The following is a 20,574-nucleotide window of genomic DNA, read 5'->3' on the forward strand; positions in this document are numbered from 1 at the left end:
ACTATTTTATATAAAAAATAATTATTTTTGCATCGCTTTATTCAGCGAGCTATAACTTTTTTATTTTTTTGCTGATGATGCTGTGTCGCGGCTCGTTTTTTGCGGGACAAGATGACGTTTTCAGCGGTACCATGGATATTTATATGCGTCTTTTTGATCGCGCGTTATTACACTTTTTGTTTGGCGGTATGATAATAAATCATTATTTTTTGCTTCGTTTTTTATTTTTATTTTTTAAGGGGTTTGTTAAAGGGGTTAACTAATGGGACAGTTTTATAGGGCAGGTCGTTACGGACGCGGCGATACCTAATATGTGTACTTTTATTGTTTGTTTTTTTTATTATTTCCAAAAAATGGATTTATTGGGGGAATATTTTTTTTTTTTTTTCTAATATATTTGGCGATTTTTTTTTAATTATTTTTACACTTTTTTTTATTTATTTTTTTACTTTATTAAATAGTCCCAGGTGGGACATCACTGTCCTGTGACAGATCGCTGATCTGTCACATCACAGATCACTGTGACAGATCAGCAATCTGTCACAGGCATTGAAGAAGACTTCCTCTTGCCTGTGCTTTGCAGGCACTGAGGAAGCCAGCTTCCTGCAGGCCCCGAAGGCCCCCGTCGCCATCTTGGATTCGGGGGCCTGGAGGAAAGGAGCCCCCCGCAGCAGCGCTGCACATTGCGCTGCCGTGGGGGGCTCAGGGAAGCACGGAGGGAGCCCCCTCCCTGCTGATGCTTCCCTTTAACCCCCTGTACACCGCGATCGTGTTTGATCGCGGTGTGCAAGGGGTTAACGTGTCGGGGCGGTCCGTGACCGCCCCTGACACATTGTGCCGGGTGTCAGCTGTGATAATCAGCTGACACCCGGCCGCGATCAGCGGCGCTCACCACGTGGGCGCCGCTGATCGCGGTAGACGTACTATCCCGTCCACGGTCATACGGGCCCGGGTACCGTGGACGGGATAGTACGTCGGATGTCAGGAAGGGGTTAATAAAGAAACGAAAGAATAGATATAGACACATAGAATACATATATATATATACATGTATTCTATGTGTCTATATCTATTCTTTGGTTTCTGTTATAAAACCTGTCATAGGGCTCCATTATATATCCATTTTGCAAGCCTGCGAGAAAATCTCGCCATACGGATTACATACGGATGCAGACATGCGCAAAATACGCGACCACACCTTGCTTACGGATGACATACGGAGCACTGTTTAGGGGTCATTCATCCGTATTACGCATGTAAAATACTGACCGTATTTTGCGTTGGTTAGTGTGACCCCGGCCTAACAGTGATCCATTTATGTCGTGTTTTCATGTTTTTAATTGTTTTTTTTTTCATTTAACCCCTTAGTGACGGAGCCAAATTTTAAAAATCTGTCCAGTGTCACTTTATGTGGTAATAACTCTGGAACACTTTGACAAATTCCAGTGATTTTGAGACTGTTTTTTTCGTGACACATTATACTTTATGATAATGGTAGGTCGATATGTTGTGTTTCTTTATAAAGAATATCAGAAATTTGTCAAAAATGATTTATAAAGAATATCAGAAATTTGTCAAAAATGTAAAAAAATAGCAATTTTCAAACTTTGAATGATTATCCCTTTAATCCAAATGGTCATACTATAGCATAGCATTAATAAATAATATTTCCCACATGTCTGCTTTACATCAGCACCAGTTGTAAAATGCTATTTTATTTTGTTAGCATTTTAGGAGGTTTAAAAATGTAGCAGCAATTTTATTACTTTTTCAAAGACATTTAAAAAGTTACTTTTTTAGGGACCTATCCAGGTTTGAAGTGACTTTAGGGGTCCTATGTATTGGAAACCCCCCAAAAGTGATACTATTTTAAAATCTGCACCCCCTGACATACTGAAAACTACTGTCAGGTAGTTTATTAACCCTTCAGGTGCTTTTCAGGAATTAAGACAAATTGGCATGATAGGAATGAAAAAGTTGATTTTTACCATCTAAACGTCGCTGACTTTTGAACAGGTCAGTATAGGCGGCAGACTCTAAGGCCGCTATTTGCTCTTCAAACATCAGGACCACACAATCATGATCACAGGGTGCCGATGGGGATAAAGAGGGAGAAACCACACTGTTTTAAACATTTATATGATATAGTCACTATAAACATCGGAATCTAAGGGGTTAAACAGATATGGACGGTGACAACACTGATCGTTTGTGATACAGCAAGTTGTCAGCTATGGTGTACAGCCGACAGCTGCTAGATCGTCAACTGTATGGGGATGCTATTCTCTTATATCTCAGGTCAGTTAAAAGACGTATTGATGGTCATTAAGGGAAAAATGTATTGGGTAGGGGTAAAAGGATGTGTATTTTTTATTACTACATAAAATTATTTTTTAGCATTGAACATAGTAATACAAATAATTCAAAAGATAAAAATATATTCCCTTTTATCTTTTTAATTCAGGTCAAAGCAAGCTCATCCCTTTTAACCCCTTGCATCTGCAGACAATTTTCGCTTTTATGTTTGCTCATTTTCCTCCCCTTCTTTAAAGAGGCACAACTTTTTTTAATTTTACAGTCAAAAATATCTGTATAAGGACTTGAGTTTTTCCAGAACATGTTGTACTTTAAAATGACACCGTTCATTTTACCGTCCAATGAACTGGTATACTGGGAAAAAAAAATCTTATATCTCCGTCGATGGAGCTGTGTGCAACGTTTTGATCTTTTAATGACCTTTTATAGGGAGGTGAGGTGACTGAAAAACCACAATTCTGGTGTTTTGACCTTATTTTTTCTCTTTACAGCATTTACCATATGCGATAACTTTACACTGATAGCGTGATTCAAGTTTTTATATATATTTTTTGCATTTTGAAAAACTTTTTTTTTCCAACTATTTATTTTGTCCCCTATGAGGACTTAACCTGGGATCATCTGATCGCTTATACTATAGACTGCCATACAATAGTATTGCAGAATATAGTGTAAATCACCCGCGCCTTCCTTCAGCAGACCGCCAGCTGCCATGGTGTTTCATCGGTCTCCCATGATCTCATCTTAGGGGACCAATGTGTGGGCCCCCAGACAACTTCTCCATTTAAATGTCGCTATCAGCGGTATCTAAATGGTTGCCACAAGTGATTGTAGCTCAGCTCCTGAGCTCCCTTCTCACATGCTGACGCAAACACTGACATACATATGTCCTTTTGCGTTAAGGTTCCTTTAAAGGGAGCATGTCATCAGATTTATACTGCCCGAAGCACACACAACATGAATCAGACGATGGATGATCACAGCCAGTTTCATACTAGAGAGTAAACAAAATTGGAAAAGCCATTAAGTGTCTCAGTGGCCTAGTAGGTCCTCGGCCATCTGTCAGTTCACTGGCCTCTGCCCTCTTAGTATAAGGGAGCGGGGCGGAGAGAAGCTGGCCAAGGACCGGCATCAGAATGATCAACCGAGACACTTAGTCCATGGCCGGCATATCAACGTATTGGGGCAGCATGAATCTCATGACAGGTTCCCTATAAGAGACATATTAGGTCACATGGCTGGTTTTATCATTTACTTGTTGTCATGAGCATGTGACACATACTTTATTATTGGCCAACATTTGCATTAGTCACGTCTCCTGTATTTGGAGTTAGGACAAGAATGAGTGAATTACCTCTCTGGGATGTACGACCAGCATCGTGTCAGTTACTTCAATCACCGCTTCAGTCCACTGTTCCCTGAGTGTGGTGCTGATCATGTCCTCTATTGCACTATTTAAGACATCCATTCCTGAAAGATAAAGAGAGACACTTCTTCTGTTGTTCTTACTATGTACTGCATATAATAGTTGCTTCCGGTATATGGGTCAAACATATTTGTAGGACTCCATTCACCTAGTGTTTGATTGATAGAGAGGAAAATTCTCTGAAGGTATATAGTAAATCTGACTAAAAGGACTCATACATGATGTAAAGGTGCAAATGTAACACAAACAATACCCAACTCATGAACAGCATCCCCACTTTACTCTAACATCCATTTACAATGTCACTTTTCACAAAGTTGCCTTGTCATCTAGATCACCGGGATTCCAGAGGTAGCGCAGCGCAGTCATGGCTATGCTGGTTCTGCTGCTGCACAGAAATGCTCAGTGTATCTGCCAGCTCATCCCCATTTAGGCATTGTGTACATACACAGACACACACACTGAACATACACATGTATATGCACATATACACGTATGTACACACACTGCACATACAGTACACACCAGCATGTCTCATCTTCTGTTCGTTCGGACTCCTGCAGTTATAGGACCTTTGGTGACATCATGGTCACATGACCATGATATCACCAAAGGTCCTTAAGCAGTCAACCTCAAAATAGAAACACTGGGGACCACTAAGAGAGTGGGGGCCCTTGGCAATTGCCCAATTTCCTCCCAATGCCGGCCATGACTTATTTTTGAGTAGGGCTTATGTTACAAGCTGTTTTGCCAAGTACTTAAAGGGCTCAGATGCGGCTGTAAAGATGGCGACTAATTTTATTACAACAATTAAATGGTTACAGAAAACAGGAAATAGTGTGATATTGTGTACACTTTTGCATAATATAAACCACAAAGGTAAAGTACTTACATTGCACACTACACTAGCAAAAAGCAAAACTTCACCAGGAATAGCGACATCATCTGTCCGGAAACATCAACCGCGAGAAGCAAACGGTGAAGCCAGAGAAATTCCTGGGATATCCACACTATAGACCCACACGGGTGTCCCCTCCGGTCTATAGGTTATAGGCTTCTGTCTTAGATGAAATAATGTCAGTAGGTTGTGGTCAGACAGGGGGAGGGGTGAGTTATTGAGATTAGTGAGGGAGCAGAGGCGGGCGAAGATAAGGTCCAGTGTGTGACCATCTTTGTGAGTGGACGCAGAGGACCACTGAGTGAGGCTGAGGGAAGCCGTGAGCGATAGAAGTTTAGAGGCAGCCGGGGTGGAAGTATCAACATCATGAAACAATCACTGACCTCAGGGAGACCAGTCAAAGGAAACACTGCGGCAGCCGGAAAGGCGCTCAATCAGTGAAATCCTAGGTGCATTGCTCCCTGGGCAATACAAATATGCAAATAAAGTCCGTGGAGCCTCATTTAAGAGTCTCAAACACGGGACTAGCCAGATCTTCCTCCAGGGAAGGACACAGCCAAGGGGTGGCTCCTTTCGTGATGTTGGTCTACTAGGCATTGCTCCCACCTAGCCAGAATCCTACTCCACACTGATGAGGGGCAACACCCCGAAACAGCTGTCTGTGGATGGATACCTGGCCTTGGTATTTCCCTTGCCATATCTGTAAACTCGTAAAGAGCTGGATATTGACTTAAAGGGCCACTTAATATGGTGGTAATGGTGGTTTCTGAAAGGAGCCACTCCTTGGCTGGGTCATTCCCTGAGGAAGATCTGGCTAGTCCCGTGCTTGAGACTCTTAAATGAGGCTCCACGGACTTTATTTGCATATTTGTATTTCCCAGGGAGCAATGCACCCAGGATTTCACTGATTGAGCGCCTTTGCCGGCTGCCGCAGTGTTTTCTTTGACTGGTCTCCCTGAAGTCAGTGATTGTTTCATGATGTTGGTCTACTAGGCATTGCTCCCACCTAGCCAGAATCCTACTCCACACTGATGAGGGGCAACACCCCAAAACAGCTGTCTGTGGATGGATACCTGGCCTTGGTATTTCCCTTGTCATATCTGTAAACTCGTAAAGAGCTGGATATTGACTTAAAGGGCCACTTAATATGGTGGTAATGGTGGTTTCCGAAAGGAGCCACTCCTTGGCTGGGTCCTTCCCTGGAGGAAGATCTGGTTAGTCCCGTGTTTGAGACTCTTAAATGAGGCTCCATGGACTTTATTTGCATATTCACAACCTCAAACAGTCATACTCCAAACTCCACTATGGTGAAGACCAGAGAGCTGTCGAAGGACACCAGAAACAAAATTGTAGCCCTACACCAGGCTGGGAAGACTGAATCTGCAATAGGCAAGCAGCTTGATGTGATGAAATCCACTGTGGGAGCAATAATAAGAAAATGGAAGACATACAAGACCGCTAATAATCTCCATCAATCTGGGGCTCCACTCAAGATCTCACCCCGTGGGGTAAAAATTATCACAAGAACAGTGAGCAAAAATCCCAGAAACACATGGGGACCTAGTGAATGACCTGCATAGAGCTGGGACCACCATAACAAAGGCTACCATTAGTAACACAATACGCTGCCAGGGACACAGATCCTGAAGTGCCAGATGTGTCCCCCTGCTTAAGCCAGTACATTTCCAGGCCCGAATGTCATATGGTCCAATGAATCCAAAGTAGAACTGTTTGGTAGAAACAAAACTCGTCGTATTTGCATCCAAAGAGCATCATACCTACTGTGAAGCATGGGGGTGGCAATATCATGCTTTGAGGCTGTTTCACTGCAAAGGTACCATGGTGACTGATACGTGTACATGAAAGAAGGAATGGGGCCATGTATCGCGAGATTTTGAGTGCAAACCTCATTCCATCAGCAAGGGCATAGAAGGTGAAACATGGATGAGTCTTTCAGCATGATAATGATCCCAACCACACCACCAGGGCAGCGAATGAGTGGCTTTGTAAGAAGCATATGAAGGTCCTGGAGTGGCCTAGCCAGTCTCCAGATCTCAACCTCATAGAAAACCTTTGGAGGGATTTGAAAATCCGTGTTGCCCAGCGACAGGCAAAAACATCACAGCTCTAGAGGAGATCTGCATGGAGGAATGGGCCAACATACCACCAATAGTGTGTGCCAACTTTGTGAAGATTTACAGAAAACATTTGACCTCTGTCATTGCCAACAAAGGATAAATAACAAAATATTGAGATGAACTTTTGTTAACGACCAAATAATTATTTTCCGCCATCATTTAAAAAATAAATCTTGCCAAATCAGACAAGGTGATTTTCTGGATTTATTTTCTCATTTTGACTCTCATAGTTGTGGTCTACCTATGATGTCAAGTACAGGCCTCTCTCATCTTTTTAAGTGGAAGAACCTCCCCAATTGGTGGCTTTCTAAATACTTTTTTCCCCACTGTATATATATACAGGGTGGTCCAAAAGTAGGTGGACAGAGATTTATCAAACATGGTGTAATGTGAAACTGACTCAGTTGCCCTTAGCAACCAATCAGATTCCACTTTTCATTCTTTTCATTCTTCACAGACTCTTTGGAAAATGAAAGGTGGAATCTGATTGGTTGCTAAGGGCAACTGAGTCAGTTTCACAGATCCAGTTTTCACAGATAAATCTCCCCCAAATATGTTTTCTTTTCAGATAATTCAGATAACCCATAATGGCAAATAATTTAAATACAGATCAAAGAAAATAGATTTTAAAAGAGTATTGGAAATCTCAAAATGCTGAAACAGTTAGAGCCAATTGGGTTGAAACATTTGGTACTTAAGCCCCAAAGAGAGAAACCATTTACCACATTTGTGACAAATTCGATGCCACTGGCTCAATCCTTAATGCTCCAAAAACTGGTCGACCCAAAACAGCCTGTACAGAAAATAGTAAACAACTTGATGTGAAACATTTGTTCAGAGTCCAAAAATGTCCCCAGAAGAGTCTCTTTAGAATTGGGAATTTCACGAGCTTCCATCATGCGAAGCCTGAAATCTATTGGGTGGAAAGCTTATCGTCCACGTCTAATTCATGGTTTATTGGAGGATGATCCAGACAGGCGGCTGCAATTTAGTGAGAGTATGCTTAATGAAACTGAAGAAAATCCAGTAATTTTAGATAACATTATGTGGAGTGATGAAGCTTCTTTCAAATTATCTGTCCATATTAACAGACATAATTGTATTTACTGGTATAATGAGAACATGCATTTAACATTAGAGCAACAATTAAATGAGCCTGGTGTCAATGTTTGGGGTGGTATTTCAAGTTTTGGTCTTTTTGGACCATTTTTTTTATGGAACAGTCACAGGAGATAAGTATCTCGAAATTCTAATGAATCCAGTTGTTCCCCAGTTACAGCAACAGCCTAATTCATATGACCTTTATTTCCAACAAGATGGGGCCCCTCCACATTATTCCAGAGTAGTCCGCGAGTATCTGAAACATTTCCTAATAAATGGATTGGCCGAAGAGGCCCACCTGATTGGCCGGCACGTTCACCAGACTTAACCCAAATGGATTTTTTCTTTTGGGGAGTACTCAAGGACAAAGTTTATAGTCGGAAACCAAAAAGTGTCAGTGATTTGAAAAATTACATAAGAGATGCATTTCAAGAAATTAATACCCAAAGAGACTTGTGCAAAAATGTTTGTCGAAGTGTAAGAGGCAGACTTCACAGCTGTGCAAATTGTGATGGAAAGCAGTTTGAGCACCTGCGCTGATAAAATTTAAGGGCTTTTGTATTATTGTTCAGAATAAAATGTAATTGTCAATGTTATGCTTGTGTTAGTAAATATAATTTTATATATAAATCAAATTAAATGTTATTTTCTGTCTACCTACTTTTGGACCACCCTGTGTGTGTATATATATATATATATATATATATATATATATACACACACACTAGATGGAGGCCCTATGGCATCGGGAGGGCGGTAATGTCACGATGGGGGCAGGCTTTGCAGCATTGAGAATCTCTCCCCCCCATGTGCTCCCCCACCTATCCACTCTCTCTTTCCCCATGTGCTGTTTTCTCCTGTCTATCCTCTCTTCTTTGACCGGTCTACCCCATGTGCTATCCCACTTGTCTGCTGTCTCTCTCCTTCCTGTGCTGTGTTCTCCCCTTATGTGCTGTCCCGTTTGAGCTGTCTCCCCCTGTGCTCTGTCTCTCACAAAAAGAGAAAAAGAAGCCAGCTCACCTGAAGGCATGTGTAGTGGATAGCCCGGACCACGTGCAGTCTTCACGCAGTAACCAAGGAAAAACAAAAAAGGTCCAGCTTTGCAAATTCAAGTCCAATTTATTGTTAAAAACAAGTCCAAAACAGAGCAAAAAATGGTGTGTTCACATGAGTCTCAACTTTTTTTTGAGAAAGAACAAGCTATTGTTCGAAATGCGTAATCTACTACTTGTTACTCATGTGAACACACCATTTTTTGCTGTTTTGGACTTGTTTTTAACAATAAATTGGACTTGAATTTGCAAAGCTCTGTCTCTCACCCCTGTGTCTGACCGTGTACAGAACATACCACAGCTTCTGGGCAGGGGAGAAAGCAAAAGACAATACTGACATTACAGCAGGAGATCGTAGAGGATACATTTTGTGAGGTAAAATATTGTTTAAAAACAGTCAGTGAAATATTTTACCTGACAAAATGTATCCTCTGCGATCTCCTGCTGTAATGTCAGTATTGTCTTTTGCTTCCTCCCCTGCCCAGGAGATGTGGTATGCTCCGCACACGGTCAGACACAGACAATTTTTAAAATGAACTTTCGTTCGTGGGAAAACCCCTTTAATGTGACTGGCTTCCTTTGCCTGTAGACACGTCGTGCATCTGCCGCCAGATCAGCTGAATGATTCACTGCGCCTGCAGTCATCAATGTAAATCAAAATTACCGTAATATTCCATGGAGGTCTGTATTTGGAATGATACTCAAAATCAAAGTGGAAAATCAAATTACAGGCTGATTCAACTTCAGTGGAAATGCCTCAAGGCAAGGAAATGATGCTCAATGGTGTGTGGCCTCCACATACCTGTACAACCTCCTTTCAATGCCTGGGCATGGTCCTTATGGAGCAGCGGATGTTCTCCTGTGGGATCTCCTCCCAGACCTGGATTAAAGCAACAGACAACTCCTGGACAGTCTGTGGTACACAGCGGCATTGGTGGATGGAACAAGTCATGATGTCCCAGATGTGCTCAATTGGATTCAGGTCTGGGGAAAGGGCAGGTCAGTCCATAGCATCAATGCCTTCATCATGCAGGAACTGCTGACACACTTAAGCCACATGAGGTTTAGCATTGTCATGCATCAGAAGGAACCCAGAGCCCAGTGCACCTGCATGTGGTTTCAAAATGGGTCTGAGGATCTCATCCTGGTACCTAATGCAGCCAGGGTACCTCTGGCTAGCACATGGAGGGTTGTGGTGCCCTTCAAAGAAATGCCTCCTCACACCATTACTGACCCACTGCCAAACCAGTCATGCTGGAGGATGTTGCAGGCAGCAAAACATTCTCTGCTGTGTCTCCAGATTCCGTCTTGTCTTTCACAAGTGCTCAATGTGAACCTGCTCTCATCTGTGAAGAGCACAGGCCGTCAATGTCAAATCTGCCAAACACTGTGTTCTCTGGCAAATGCCAATCGTCCTGCGCGGTATTGGGCTGTGAGCACAACCCCCATCTGTGGACGTCGGGCACTCAGACCATCCTAATGGAGTCGGTTTCTGTTTGTGCAGACACATGCACATTTGTGGCCTGCTGGAGGTCATTTTGCAGGGGTATGGCAGTGCTCCTCCTGTTCCTCCTTGCACAAAGGCGGAGGTAGCGGTCCTGCTTCTGGGTTATTGCCCTCCTCCTATGGCCCCCTCCTTGTCTCCTGGTGTACTGGCCTGTCTCCTGGTAGCGCCTCCAGCCTCTGGACACTACGCTGACACAGCAAACCTTCTTGACACAGCTCACATTGATGTGCCATCCTGGATGAGCTGCAATACCTGAGCCACTTGTGTGGGTTGTAGAGTCCGTCTCATTCTAGCACGAGTGTGAAAGCACAACCAACATTCAAAAGTGACCAAAGCATCAGCCAGAGAGCATTAGTACTGAGATGTGGTCTGTAGTCACCATCTGCAGAACCACTCCTTTATTGAGTGTCTCTTGATAATTGCCAATAATTTCCATCTGTTTTCTATTACAGTTGCACAACAGCATGTGAAATTGATTGTCAATCAGTGTTGCTTCCTAAGTGGACAGTTTGATTTCACACAAGTTTGATGTACTTGGAGTTATATTCTGTTGTTTAAGTGTTCCCTTTATTTTTTTGAGCAGTGTATATATTTATGTTTTGAAGAATATTTCATTTTAAAACAATGTGTCAATGACAGAGAACTGCTGTATGTAAAAGCTCACGTTAAAATCGCATTGTATACGGATTACATACGGATATCCATACGGAGAACACTCCTGCGATTCTCGGTCGAGAAAATCGGACTGATTTTTCATATGGCAAGTGTGACGCCGGCCTTATATTGCTCACCCATAGACTATTCCATGGTCTGGATTACATACCCTTGGTACATAACCTTCAAAAGTGCATAGCTTTTCTGAGTCTAGGAGTAACAATACATGATAATGTGACCAGAATGTGTATGAGGCCCTCCTTTTTGTCTAATACAGGATGCATCCGAGTGCCTAATTTGGCAGTTCTTGCTTTCATCATAAATTAACTCCTTCATGATTTTGGTTTTACGTTTTTGCTTTTTTGCTATCTTTCTTCCCAGAGCCATAACTTTTTTATTTTTCCGTCAACATGGCCATGTGAGGGCTTGTTTTTTGCAGGACGAGTTGTACTTTTGAACGACACCATTGCTTTTAACACATCATGTCCTGCAAAATGGGAAAAAATTCAAAGTGCGATGAAATTGCCAAAAAAGTGCAACTCCACACTAGTTTTTTGCTTTGCTTTTTTTACTAGGTTCAAGAAATGCTGAAACTGACCTGCCATTATGATTCTCCAGGTCATTACGACATCATAGACACCAAACATGTCAAGGTTCTTTTTTATCTAAGTGGTGAAAAAAATTCCAAACTTTGTTAAAAAAAATTGCGCCATATTCCGAAACCCATAGAGTCTACTTTTTTCATGATCTCATGTCGGATAAGGGATTATTTTTTGCACGCCAAGTTGACATTTTTAATGATACCATTTTGGTGCAGATACGATCTTTTGATCGCCCGTTATTGCATTTTAATGCAATGCAATTAGGTGTATCCGAACTTTTGACTGCTACTGTATATGTGCAATTGGGTCGCCCTCCCAGGGCTGTGGGGTACTCGGTACCGGGCCGGTGTCAGTGGTATGTGTCACAGCAGCGGTGACCCGGACCGTGGCCCTGGGCGCCCAAGTAATGGGGGAATGTAGTTAATGGAATGGAATAGTTCGTGACACCACCTGTGGCGCTCGGCAAGGGAAGTGTCAAGCCGACGCTGCAGACAGATCCTCTGGGACAGATGGTAGGATGCAGCAGTGATGATATAGCCCTCCACAGGCAGGGCTGATATCCCAGGGCAGTGTAGTTGTAATGGTTGTGGAAAGGCGCAGGCAGTGTAAAAGATGGTACCCAGATGTAGCGGTGCTGAGCAGGTTGGTGCAAGAATGAATGGAGGACACCGAAGCTTGCAGTTCCAAAGCTTTACTCACAGTCTGCGGTACACAAGGGTGCCTGCCTCCGGGCCGTGTCCTCCGGGTCAGAGACTCAGCCAACCTCCAGGCCAGATGGAAAGCTCCTCTCCAACACTCCGCCAACATGTACCTTTCCTGAACGACTCCTCTATTGCGCCTTAAAGTGTGAAGAGCTTCAGTACCGTGGTACTCTGAAGTTCCTCCTGTCAGATGTTCCTAACAATTCTAGTTGTATGACAGACAGCTGTAGCCTCTCTTGGGGACTCCTTTCTTCGGAGTCCTGGCTCTCTATTCAATTGCTGTTGTGCCCCAAGTCTTAGATGGGAGTAGTGCATTTACAGCCAACTACTCCACCGGTGTCTGCTGTAGAACCATAAGTGGCCATACAACCTCGGGGACCGGGCCCCGGCCTTGCGCTGAGAACCTATAGGCAGGGTTCCTCTTCCAACCCACGTCTCCTCTCTGTTCTCCTACTCCTTCGTTCCGTACTGATCCTTCTCTCTCTTATGGAAGCTTAGGTTGCAGTTCTACGTCTTTCTCCTTCTGTTCCTTTCCCATGCCAGCTGGCTCAGATCACTGAGGCAACTGCAGCACTCCTTCCTCCATCCCTTCTTCTAGGGATCCTCACTCCTGTCTGAGTGACTTCTTACCCGCCCGACCTTCTGCCAGACTGAACCTCTAATCCTACACTTTCCCACTCTTTTATATATCTCAACTCCACCCACCTCCCAGCACATCCAGTGTTCCATGCAGGGAACCACCAGAGGTGCTCTGCTACTCTCTAAGCACTGAGCCGCAATGTGGTTGTGCAGAACTACCCTGTTGTGTGGGGTGCGAGTGTTGGAGTGTGGAAAGGAGTTCCCACCTTACCTGGATGGTGGGGCACTACACCTTAGGAGAAGGTGCAGTACTCTGTGGCGACTGAGCCTCAGGGGCGCCACACAATCATAAGAAACGTATAACCAATAACTAGCATCTCCACTTAATGCAAATGCAATCTGTTATGATTGAGTCACCGTAGGAGGCAAAAACAGAAATGCTAGCTAAGTCCAGAAAACCAGAGAAGTTGGCATCTATCGGATTGCAGACCCCTGAACCTATCAACACAACTAGCAGTAGCCGTGGGGGGGTTCCTACGATGCCCTAGACCCCTCGATCACAGCCGGAGAATTAAATAGGCCTAAAGAAAGAAAGGGGAAATATAAACTGCCCCAGAGCAGACCCCAAAGCAATAGGCAGCCCCCAACATATAATGACGGTGAAGCAAGATGAAAATACTAACACAGACAGAAAGATAGACTGAGCAAAGACGGGGCCCAAGCTAACTATATAGAAAAGGACAGGAAGGCTGCTGTCTGCAATCCGTGAAAAACCCTATGAAAATAAGAGCCAACAGACTGACAGTGAAAAAGGCCCTGAAGACGCTAGACTTCAAAAAAGCTATGTCAGTACTCAGGAATATTTTGAAGACAGAGCTACAGGCAAAAGGAGATTCAGCTCACCCCAGCAGGGAATGGCAGAATACAGAAAAGCAAGGAAAACAAAAAACAAAACAAAAATGCTAACAGGCAAAACAGAAAACTTAGCTTTAGAGGAGCAGGAATCAGACTGGTGTCCTAGAAGTCCACAGAGAAATCACCCGCAGGGCAGAAGGGCGTCGGCAGCCTTATATCCAGTCCGTGACTCCACTCAGCCTGTCATCCTCATTAGGCTCAGGTGCCTGATAATCAGGCTCATTACCTTCCTTTACCAGAATAGGGAGTTCACCAGACCTCAGTGACGAAGGGGAAAATGAACTCACAACAGCAATCTGTATGTGGCATATTTCCTTATTAAAAAAATAGAATATGTGAGGCAGTGAGGGGGATCATATGCGAGGGTCGATATGTATCCCCCAGGATGCGGACGGAGTGCTATTAGACCCACTGGAGAGCCTTGTATTCACAGCAGGATGCCTATAAGTCACAAGGCAAAGTAAAAGTAAGTGTGGACGTAGTCAAGCTATTTGGCCAAGGCAATGTTCAGGAAAACCCTGTAAGGGCTTTTATTTTTGAAGCGGACTACAGGATGGTAGTGGGGTGGTCCACTTCCTCCAAGTCGGGTCTTACAAGTGGCCCATGGCCACATATTCCAGTTGAAAATCCTGCAGTATAGGGTTTGGGTGTGTCAGTGGTTGTTTGCAAGTAGCAGAGCAGGAGACTCTGTAGTGTCCAGTCTGTGGGGGGTAACACAGAGCCCAGAGCAGCAAACGCCTGCACCCCGCAGCGTGATGCCCTCAGCAACCGGTCATATGTACGGACTGTTGTGACGCCCCAACTGCGATCCGGAGGATACTGTGTGCTGTGCATTGTGTGAGTTTTTGGACATTAAACACATTTGCTGTGAACTTTTCTGTGGTCCCTGCCTGTCTGTCACACTGCACCAACCCCGCTGCACTACAAATATCATTAGCCTCAATTGTATTCGAGTTTGGACTGGCCCACATGAGAATCCTCCGGTGTGCCCCTATACAGGAGTGCACCACCACCCTCTTATATGAACAGTACTTGGCACTATATACTTAAATCACTAATCACTATGCAGAGACAAAGGAAGCATCTTATTCATGTAACAATCTACCCAGTTCGTTTTTATAAAAATTTGGGATTAAGGATAATGTCACATTTGCATATTGCAGAAAAGTGGGGCCTGGATTTGGTTACTGGTGGACCCTTTGCACCCCAGTCCGACATTGATTGTATTAGTAGTGTGACAGTGTGAAGAATAACTCACCCATTGGTTTTGAGACAGGCAGACTGCCAAGGTAATGCACTTCATATTTCTGAATGGACTCCCGCACGGTATCCAGAATATCAACTACAACAACAAGATACTTCGAATTGTCATCAATACATAAAAAATAATTCAGATATAAAGAACAGAACGTGACATTAGAATGCTAAGGCTATGTACCAACGTATGCAGAAAATTCCTGACAAAAAAAACGGACTCCTTCCCAGAAAACGCGCATTTTTTTCCCGCGAGTTTTTGCCGCGATTTTTTGATTTTTGCCCGTTTTTGTGCACATACCCTAATAGTCATCCAACAGATGATCACTGTACAGTTATTCCACGTTATTTGTAGATATTTTATTTTGTGCAGTAAAAGTGTCAAATATGCTAAAAAAAATGAGTTAATGACTGTTTATTGAGTTCAGGTGATGCTTTTTGCTTTTTTTTTTTACCAACTTTGCACCTGTAAGGAGATGAAAATGCTGCCCATGTTCCCTATTGAAGACGTGTGTATTGTTTCAATATGTTATGATGTTTTTATGTATAATAATCTGTATTGTTAGTGGTGAAGCTGTATTCTGCCCAGCAACAGGTAGTTAGCAGAAACAGGACTAGCCTAGAGTTGGAAGGGCTAAAGTAAAGGGACATAGAGAGAGTTTCCTGTCAGGATTTAGACAGGGCCTAGCTAGTAGCTAGATCGATTACTCAGCAGAGCTGCATGACATGGGTGTCCTTAACATGAGAATAGACTGAAATGATGGATGGCGTGATCCAGTAGAGAAACAAGAGAAAGTGACTATTAGGAGTAAATGATTCTCCAGAGGTGAGGTCTGGTGCAGGCAGCCCAGCAGAGTAAAATCGAGTGTGCAAGTCCAGGACGTAATGGAATGCTGTAGAAAAGCCCCGAAAGGCGGTGTCCGTAACATGTATCGGCCGGTTCCCTTTAACCGTTTGGCCAGTTTCACACATCCGTCAAAAACGAATCGTTCTTGGATTTGAAGACCTGGCCCGACCGCCGGGTCTCCAGATCTGAGCGAACTACTTCATAGTCATATAGTGTAACAAATCATTATCAACTATTGTACACCTCGGCAGCTATTTTTTTTAATATATTCAATTCATCAAAAGCAAAAATATAAATCAATAGGAAAACATAAAATAAGTGAAAGTAAAACATGATAACAGAACCACAGGTTTTTTTGTATTCAGCTTCCATGGATACAAATACTGTAGCTATGCACTGGAGGTGCATACACAAAAGGGTAAGATATTTTTAACTGTTTACTAAATAGATTTTTTTATAAAAAAAAAAGTCTTCCAAGTGGCGTCATATGTATCATACCACATGTGTTATTTGTACCAAATTCACACCTTGTAGAATAATGCATTTTTGGACTTTTCTTCTTTTGTACATTGAAATGTTCTACTCCTTTTTTCAGATTTTTACACACCTTGTACTGGTAAGTCTTCTGGTGAGATTGTCTCTAAGGTGACAGACCGGGTGATGGTATTATTGGCCACTGCTCTTTCTGCCATGATCTGAAGGGCGTAAATGACAAGATTTATACAAAATTGTTTAAATTAAAGAAGTTGTCCACTACTAGGACAACCCCTCCTCATACCCCACACTTGGCCCTGATAAAATAAAGAAGCTTATACTTACCTCCCGTACCGGCGCTGTTCCAGCCAAGTCAGTACTTGCTTTCCCGGGGCTCTCGTGCAGTTGTTATGACACGCGAGTCTGGAACCCATTGTTGGCATCACCGTCTCCACCTTCTGGACAAATTGAACATCAAGAGGAAGTAAGGGCTAAGATAGTGTCGCCAACAATGGGTGCCAGACTCATGTGTCATAACAACTGCATGAGAGCCCCAGGAACGCATGTGTCGACACGGCTGGAACGGTACCGGTAAGAGAGGTGAATATAAGCTTTTTTATCGTCACTAAACATCTAGATCAAGAAGGGGTTTTCCTAGTAGTTGACAACCCTTTTAACAGTGAAGTAATTTCTACGCAACATCATAAAAGAAGTTGCCCCATATCGGATTTTTGGCGATGGACTCTGTATCTATCAGACATTTTTGTCATATCCAGTAGACATGACATAAATGTGTGAGATATAAATATCCTTTAACCATATTAATATATGAGCATAGGTAAATAATAATACAGGCTAATATTATAGGAATTTTCATATCATATAATTTCTATATGCACCAACAGGAAATATGGAAAGGGGATAGGGTTAAGACACAGATACAATTGAATACAATTGTGGAGGAGGGAGCTGTCAGATCCCTACTCCACCAGGACATCTGCGTAGAGATTGAAAGACCTACAAGTCACATGACCTTCTCAGGTCATGTGACTCGGCAGCAGGGACAAACTCAGTAACAGAGGAGCAAGAATAGCAAGTGGGATGCCTGTGTAGGTACCACTGGGGCGAGGACTCCATACAGTAGCAGTATCATGCTATGTAGGCGATACTGTGGGGGCATCATACTTGGTGGTGGGGACTGTAGGGGCATCATACAGTGTGGGGTGCTGTGGAGCATGGCTGTCTAATTCTGATATTAAGATGAGCATTTTATGAGTCCAACTAGAACTAGATTAAAAAAATACTCATTGAAATGTCAGACAGGAAACATTTTAAAAAAAGATTATGCAGCCATTTTCACATGGATTGTCACAGTAAGTACACCAGCTTCATTGGGCCATTCACCAGCCTCATTGGGTCTAAGAGATCTATTTAATAATATGTGCTGTTTATATTCTGTAATCTGCTGAAAAACCACTTTAATGCTTCCTAAAAGGTGAACCAAATATTAAAGAATTCCTGTTTACCTTGGAGCACATGTCATGGAGGGCGCTGGCAATGGCCTTGGCTGGGACATCACAACGGAATACGTGGCACTTCAGCATGCAGGTATCTTTGTCATTAGCCACAAATGCAAAGTCCCTAAAACAACACATTATTATAAATAAGAATATTATAAAAGCAGAAGTACACGTGAGGAGCTTGCATGGCCTAAACGTGCTACCATGGACTGCAGCATCCTTCTCTGAACTCCCATCGAGCACATCTGGGATGTCATTGGTCGGCAGTTGCAAAGGAGCTGCCAGCAGGTGATTTTGATGGTGTGTCCATGTGCATTCAGCGTGGCAGAACATTCCTCAGACAATCATTAATAACCTCACTGATAGCAGCTAAGGCTGCAAGTGCCAGGATTTCTGCACCTGGCATTCAAACTCATGGCCAGCCTTAATTATGGGCAACCCGTTAGATCGCACAGGATGCCAGCCACCAGACTACAGTTGGCAGCATCTCTGACTCAGATCATTAGAGCTGCAGCCAGTCACTGAGATCATCTACATAGGTAGAGCCACTGAGCTCACTGATGTTCAATCTAGGATGAGTTTGTGTCCTTTCTTTGAAAAACATAGATAGAACACCTACGTGAAAAATTTAGATAGAACTTAATGAGGTTGGGTGAAAGGTCATGACTCATGACACTATAGAAAAGGAGGACCCAAAAATATCAAAACCAGAGTGACAGGGTTGGTATTGCGAGTATGACCTCATTTCTTAATTTACATAATTCTACATTGTTTTCAAAATTATTTTGCCTGGCCGGAGAATCGCTTTAACTTTCTCTTCTGCTTTTTTTTTCTTTAAATCAGAGCCTTATTGAAATGGGCATCAAATTACTTATTAATGGATATTTTCATGTATGCTAAGACAAGGCACAGTGCATCTTAGGCCCCCTTCACCAGTCTGTGTTTGCTGTCCATGTGGCATCCATTTTTTCATGGATGCCGCATGTTGTAGGGTTTCACTCTCTCTGGTAGACGTTAGGCATTAGGACTTTGGTAGCGTTTATACAGTTTTGGTCCAAACATATGCATTTTTTATTGCTTTCTCCAGTTTGCACAGCACCAAAACAAACTCATAAACATAAATCCCAAGCCTTGTCCATGCGCTAACTAAACAGAACAGAACAGACCCTGGCTACTCATACATGGCTGAGTTAGCCTGAGCTCGGTCAAACAAAACCGCTATTGTCCAGAACAACCACTGATACACATGGACTGTGCAGACTCTTCTTAAGGCCCCATCACACAGCGATCTCACCAGCGAGATCGCTGTGTGTGACAGCGATCAGCGACTGGCCCCCCTGCCGGTATCGCTGATCGCTGCAGGAAAGGCCAGGACTTTTTTTTGGTTGCTGGTCGCTGCGTGTGACAGGCGGGAGACCAGCGATCTGCTGGTAACTAATGTACACATTGCGTCCCTTGGATACCCGATGTGTACGTTAGTTACCAGCTTCCTGCATCAGCGCGCTGGTTACTAACGTCGCTGTGCTGATCGCTGGTGAAGCTGTCTGTGTGACAGCTCACCAGCGATCACATAGCGATTCACCAGCGATCCTGACACATTGTTATCGCTGTCAGGATCGCTGGTGAGTCGCTATGTGTGACTTCAGCCTTAGACAGGGATTCTGTACAGTCTCCCTCTGAAGCTCCAAGACACATCCAGTCTGATCAGCTTCCCTGAGCTGACTGACTAAGGAGAACAGCTAACCTGATTATATGCAGGAGTAGTCAGGTGATCTAATCAGAACCTGTAAAGCTAGGATCTAACTCTAGCCTACCTGGTTTTAATACACCATTATAACTTATGCTGCTATGCACACATTTTTTTCCGGCAGCATGGATGACAAGGGTCAATACTAGTGTATGGGTCAATGTGAAACATGTACAGATGGCATTCATGTGCTATACGTGTTTAAGACTGCAAAGTATAGGAGAAACTTTTTAATTTCTTTTTCCATACCGGAAAACACAAATGATGCACTGATCCAAAATACTGAAGACACTGGTACTATTTTTTCAGGTACCAATTTTATACAGACTTGTTAAGGAGTTTTTACAGTCTGTCCTATTCATTGAGACTGTGCTCTCAAGCATGACTGAGCAGATTGCTGATTAAGCTCACTGCCCAGTCTATTAAAGAAATGTGCAGTTGTCATGATCCAGACCGGGTTTTTCCTGTCTCTCCTTTTCCCAATCTGGTCATTCAGGGGTTAACTTTTCTCTGCCTCGTTCTGGTGTCAGGTCAGCTATTTCTCTGCGCTGCTTCCTGCAGGCAGTGTCAGTTAAATTTCCTGCCTATGGCTTGTGCAGCTGACTCTGGAGAACCCCTTGTTTGTCCTGCTGTGCTTAGCTAACTTTGCTTGAGTCTGTGTTCTCCTTCCCTGTCTGTCCTGGCTCTGTGTGTCCTGGTGTGTTTGGATTCCCCGGTACCCGACTCTGCTTTGGCTTTGACCTGCTCCTGTATCTTGCTTCTGGTATTTCTGCTTCTGACCGTACTGACTTTTTTGGCTTTCCTCTGACTCTGTGTTTGGTATTTCCCTTTGCACTGTGCTAC

At 43.4% G+C, this 20,574-nt stretch overlaps 1 protein-coding gene across 1 annotated transcript in view; it reads right to left on the minus strand.

Annotated features, from left to right (window-relative positions):
* Positions 1–20,574, minus strand: part of APBB3 (amyloid beta precursor protein binding family B member 3) — a 180,583-nt gene that overhangs the window by 44,574 nt on the left and 115,435 nt on the right. Inside the window, exons 8-11 of the mRNA XM_073568085.1 lie at positions 17,991–18,105; positions 16,598–16,685; positions 15,148–15,231; positions 3,671–3,786 (exon numbers count right to left, since the gene is read on the minus strand). Coding sequence (XP_073424186.1) covers positions 3,671–3,786; positions 15,148–15,231; positions 16,598–16,685; positions 17,991–18,105 — 403 coding nt within the window. The remainder of the gene's footprint in view (positions 1–3,670; positions 3,787–15,147; positions 15,232–16,597; positions 16,686–17,990; positions 18,106–20,574) is intronic.

The sequence above is a fragment of the Dendrobates tinctorius genome, unplaced genomic scaffold (assembly GCF_039654945.1).
Source record: "Dendrobates tinctorius isolate UK_male_01 unplaced genomic scaffold, ASM3965494v1 ptg000020l, whole genome shotgun sequence".
NCBI lineage: Eukaryota > Metazoa > Chordata > Amphibia > Anura > Dendrobatidae > Dendrobates > Dendrobates tinctorius.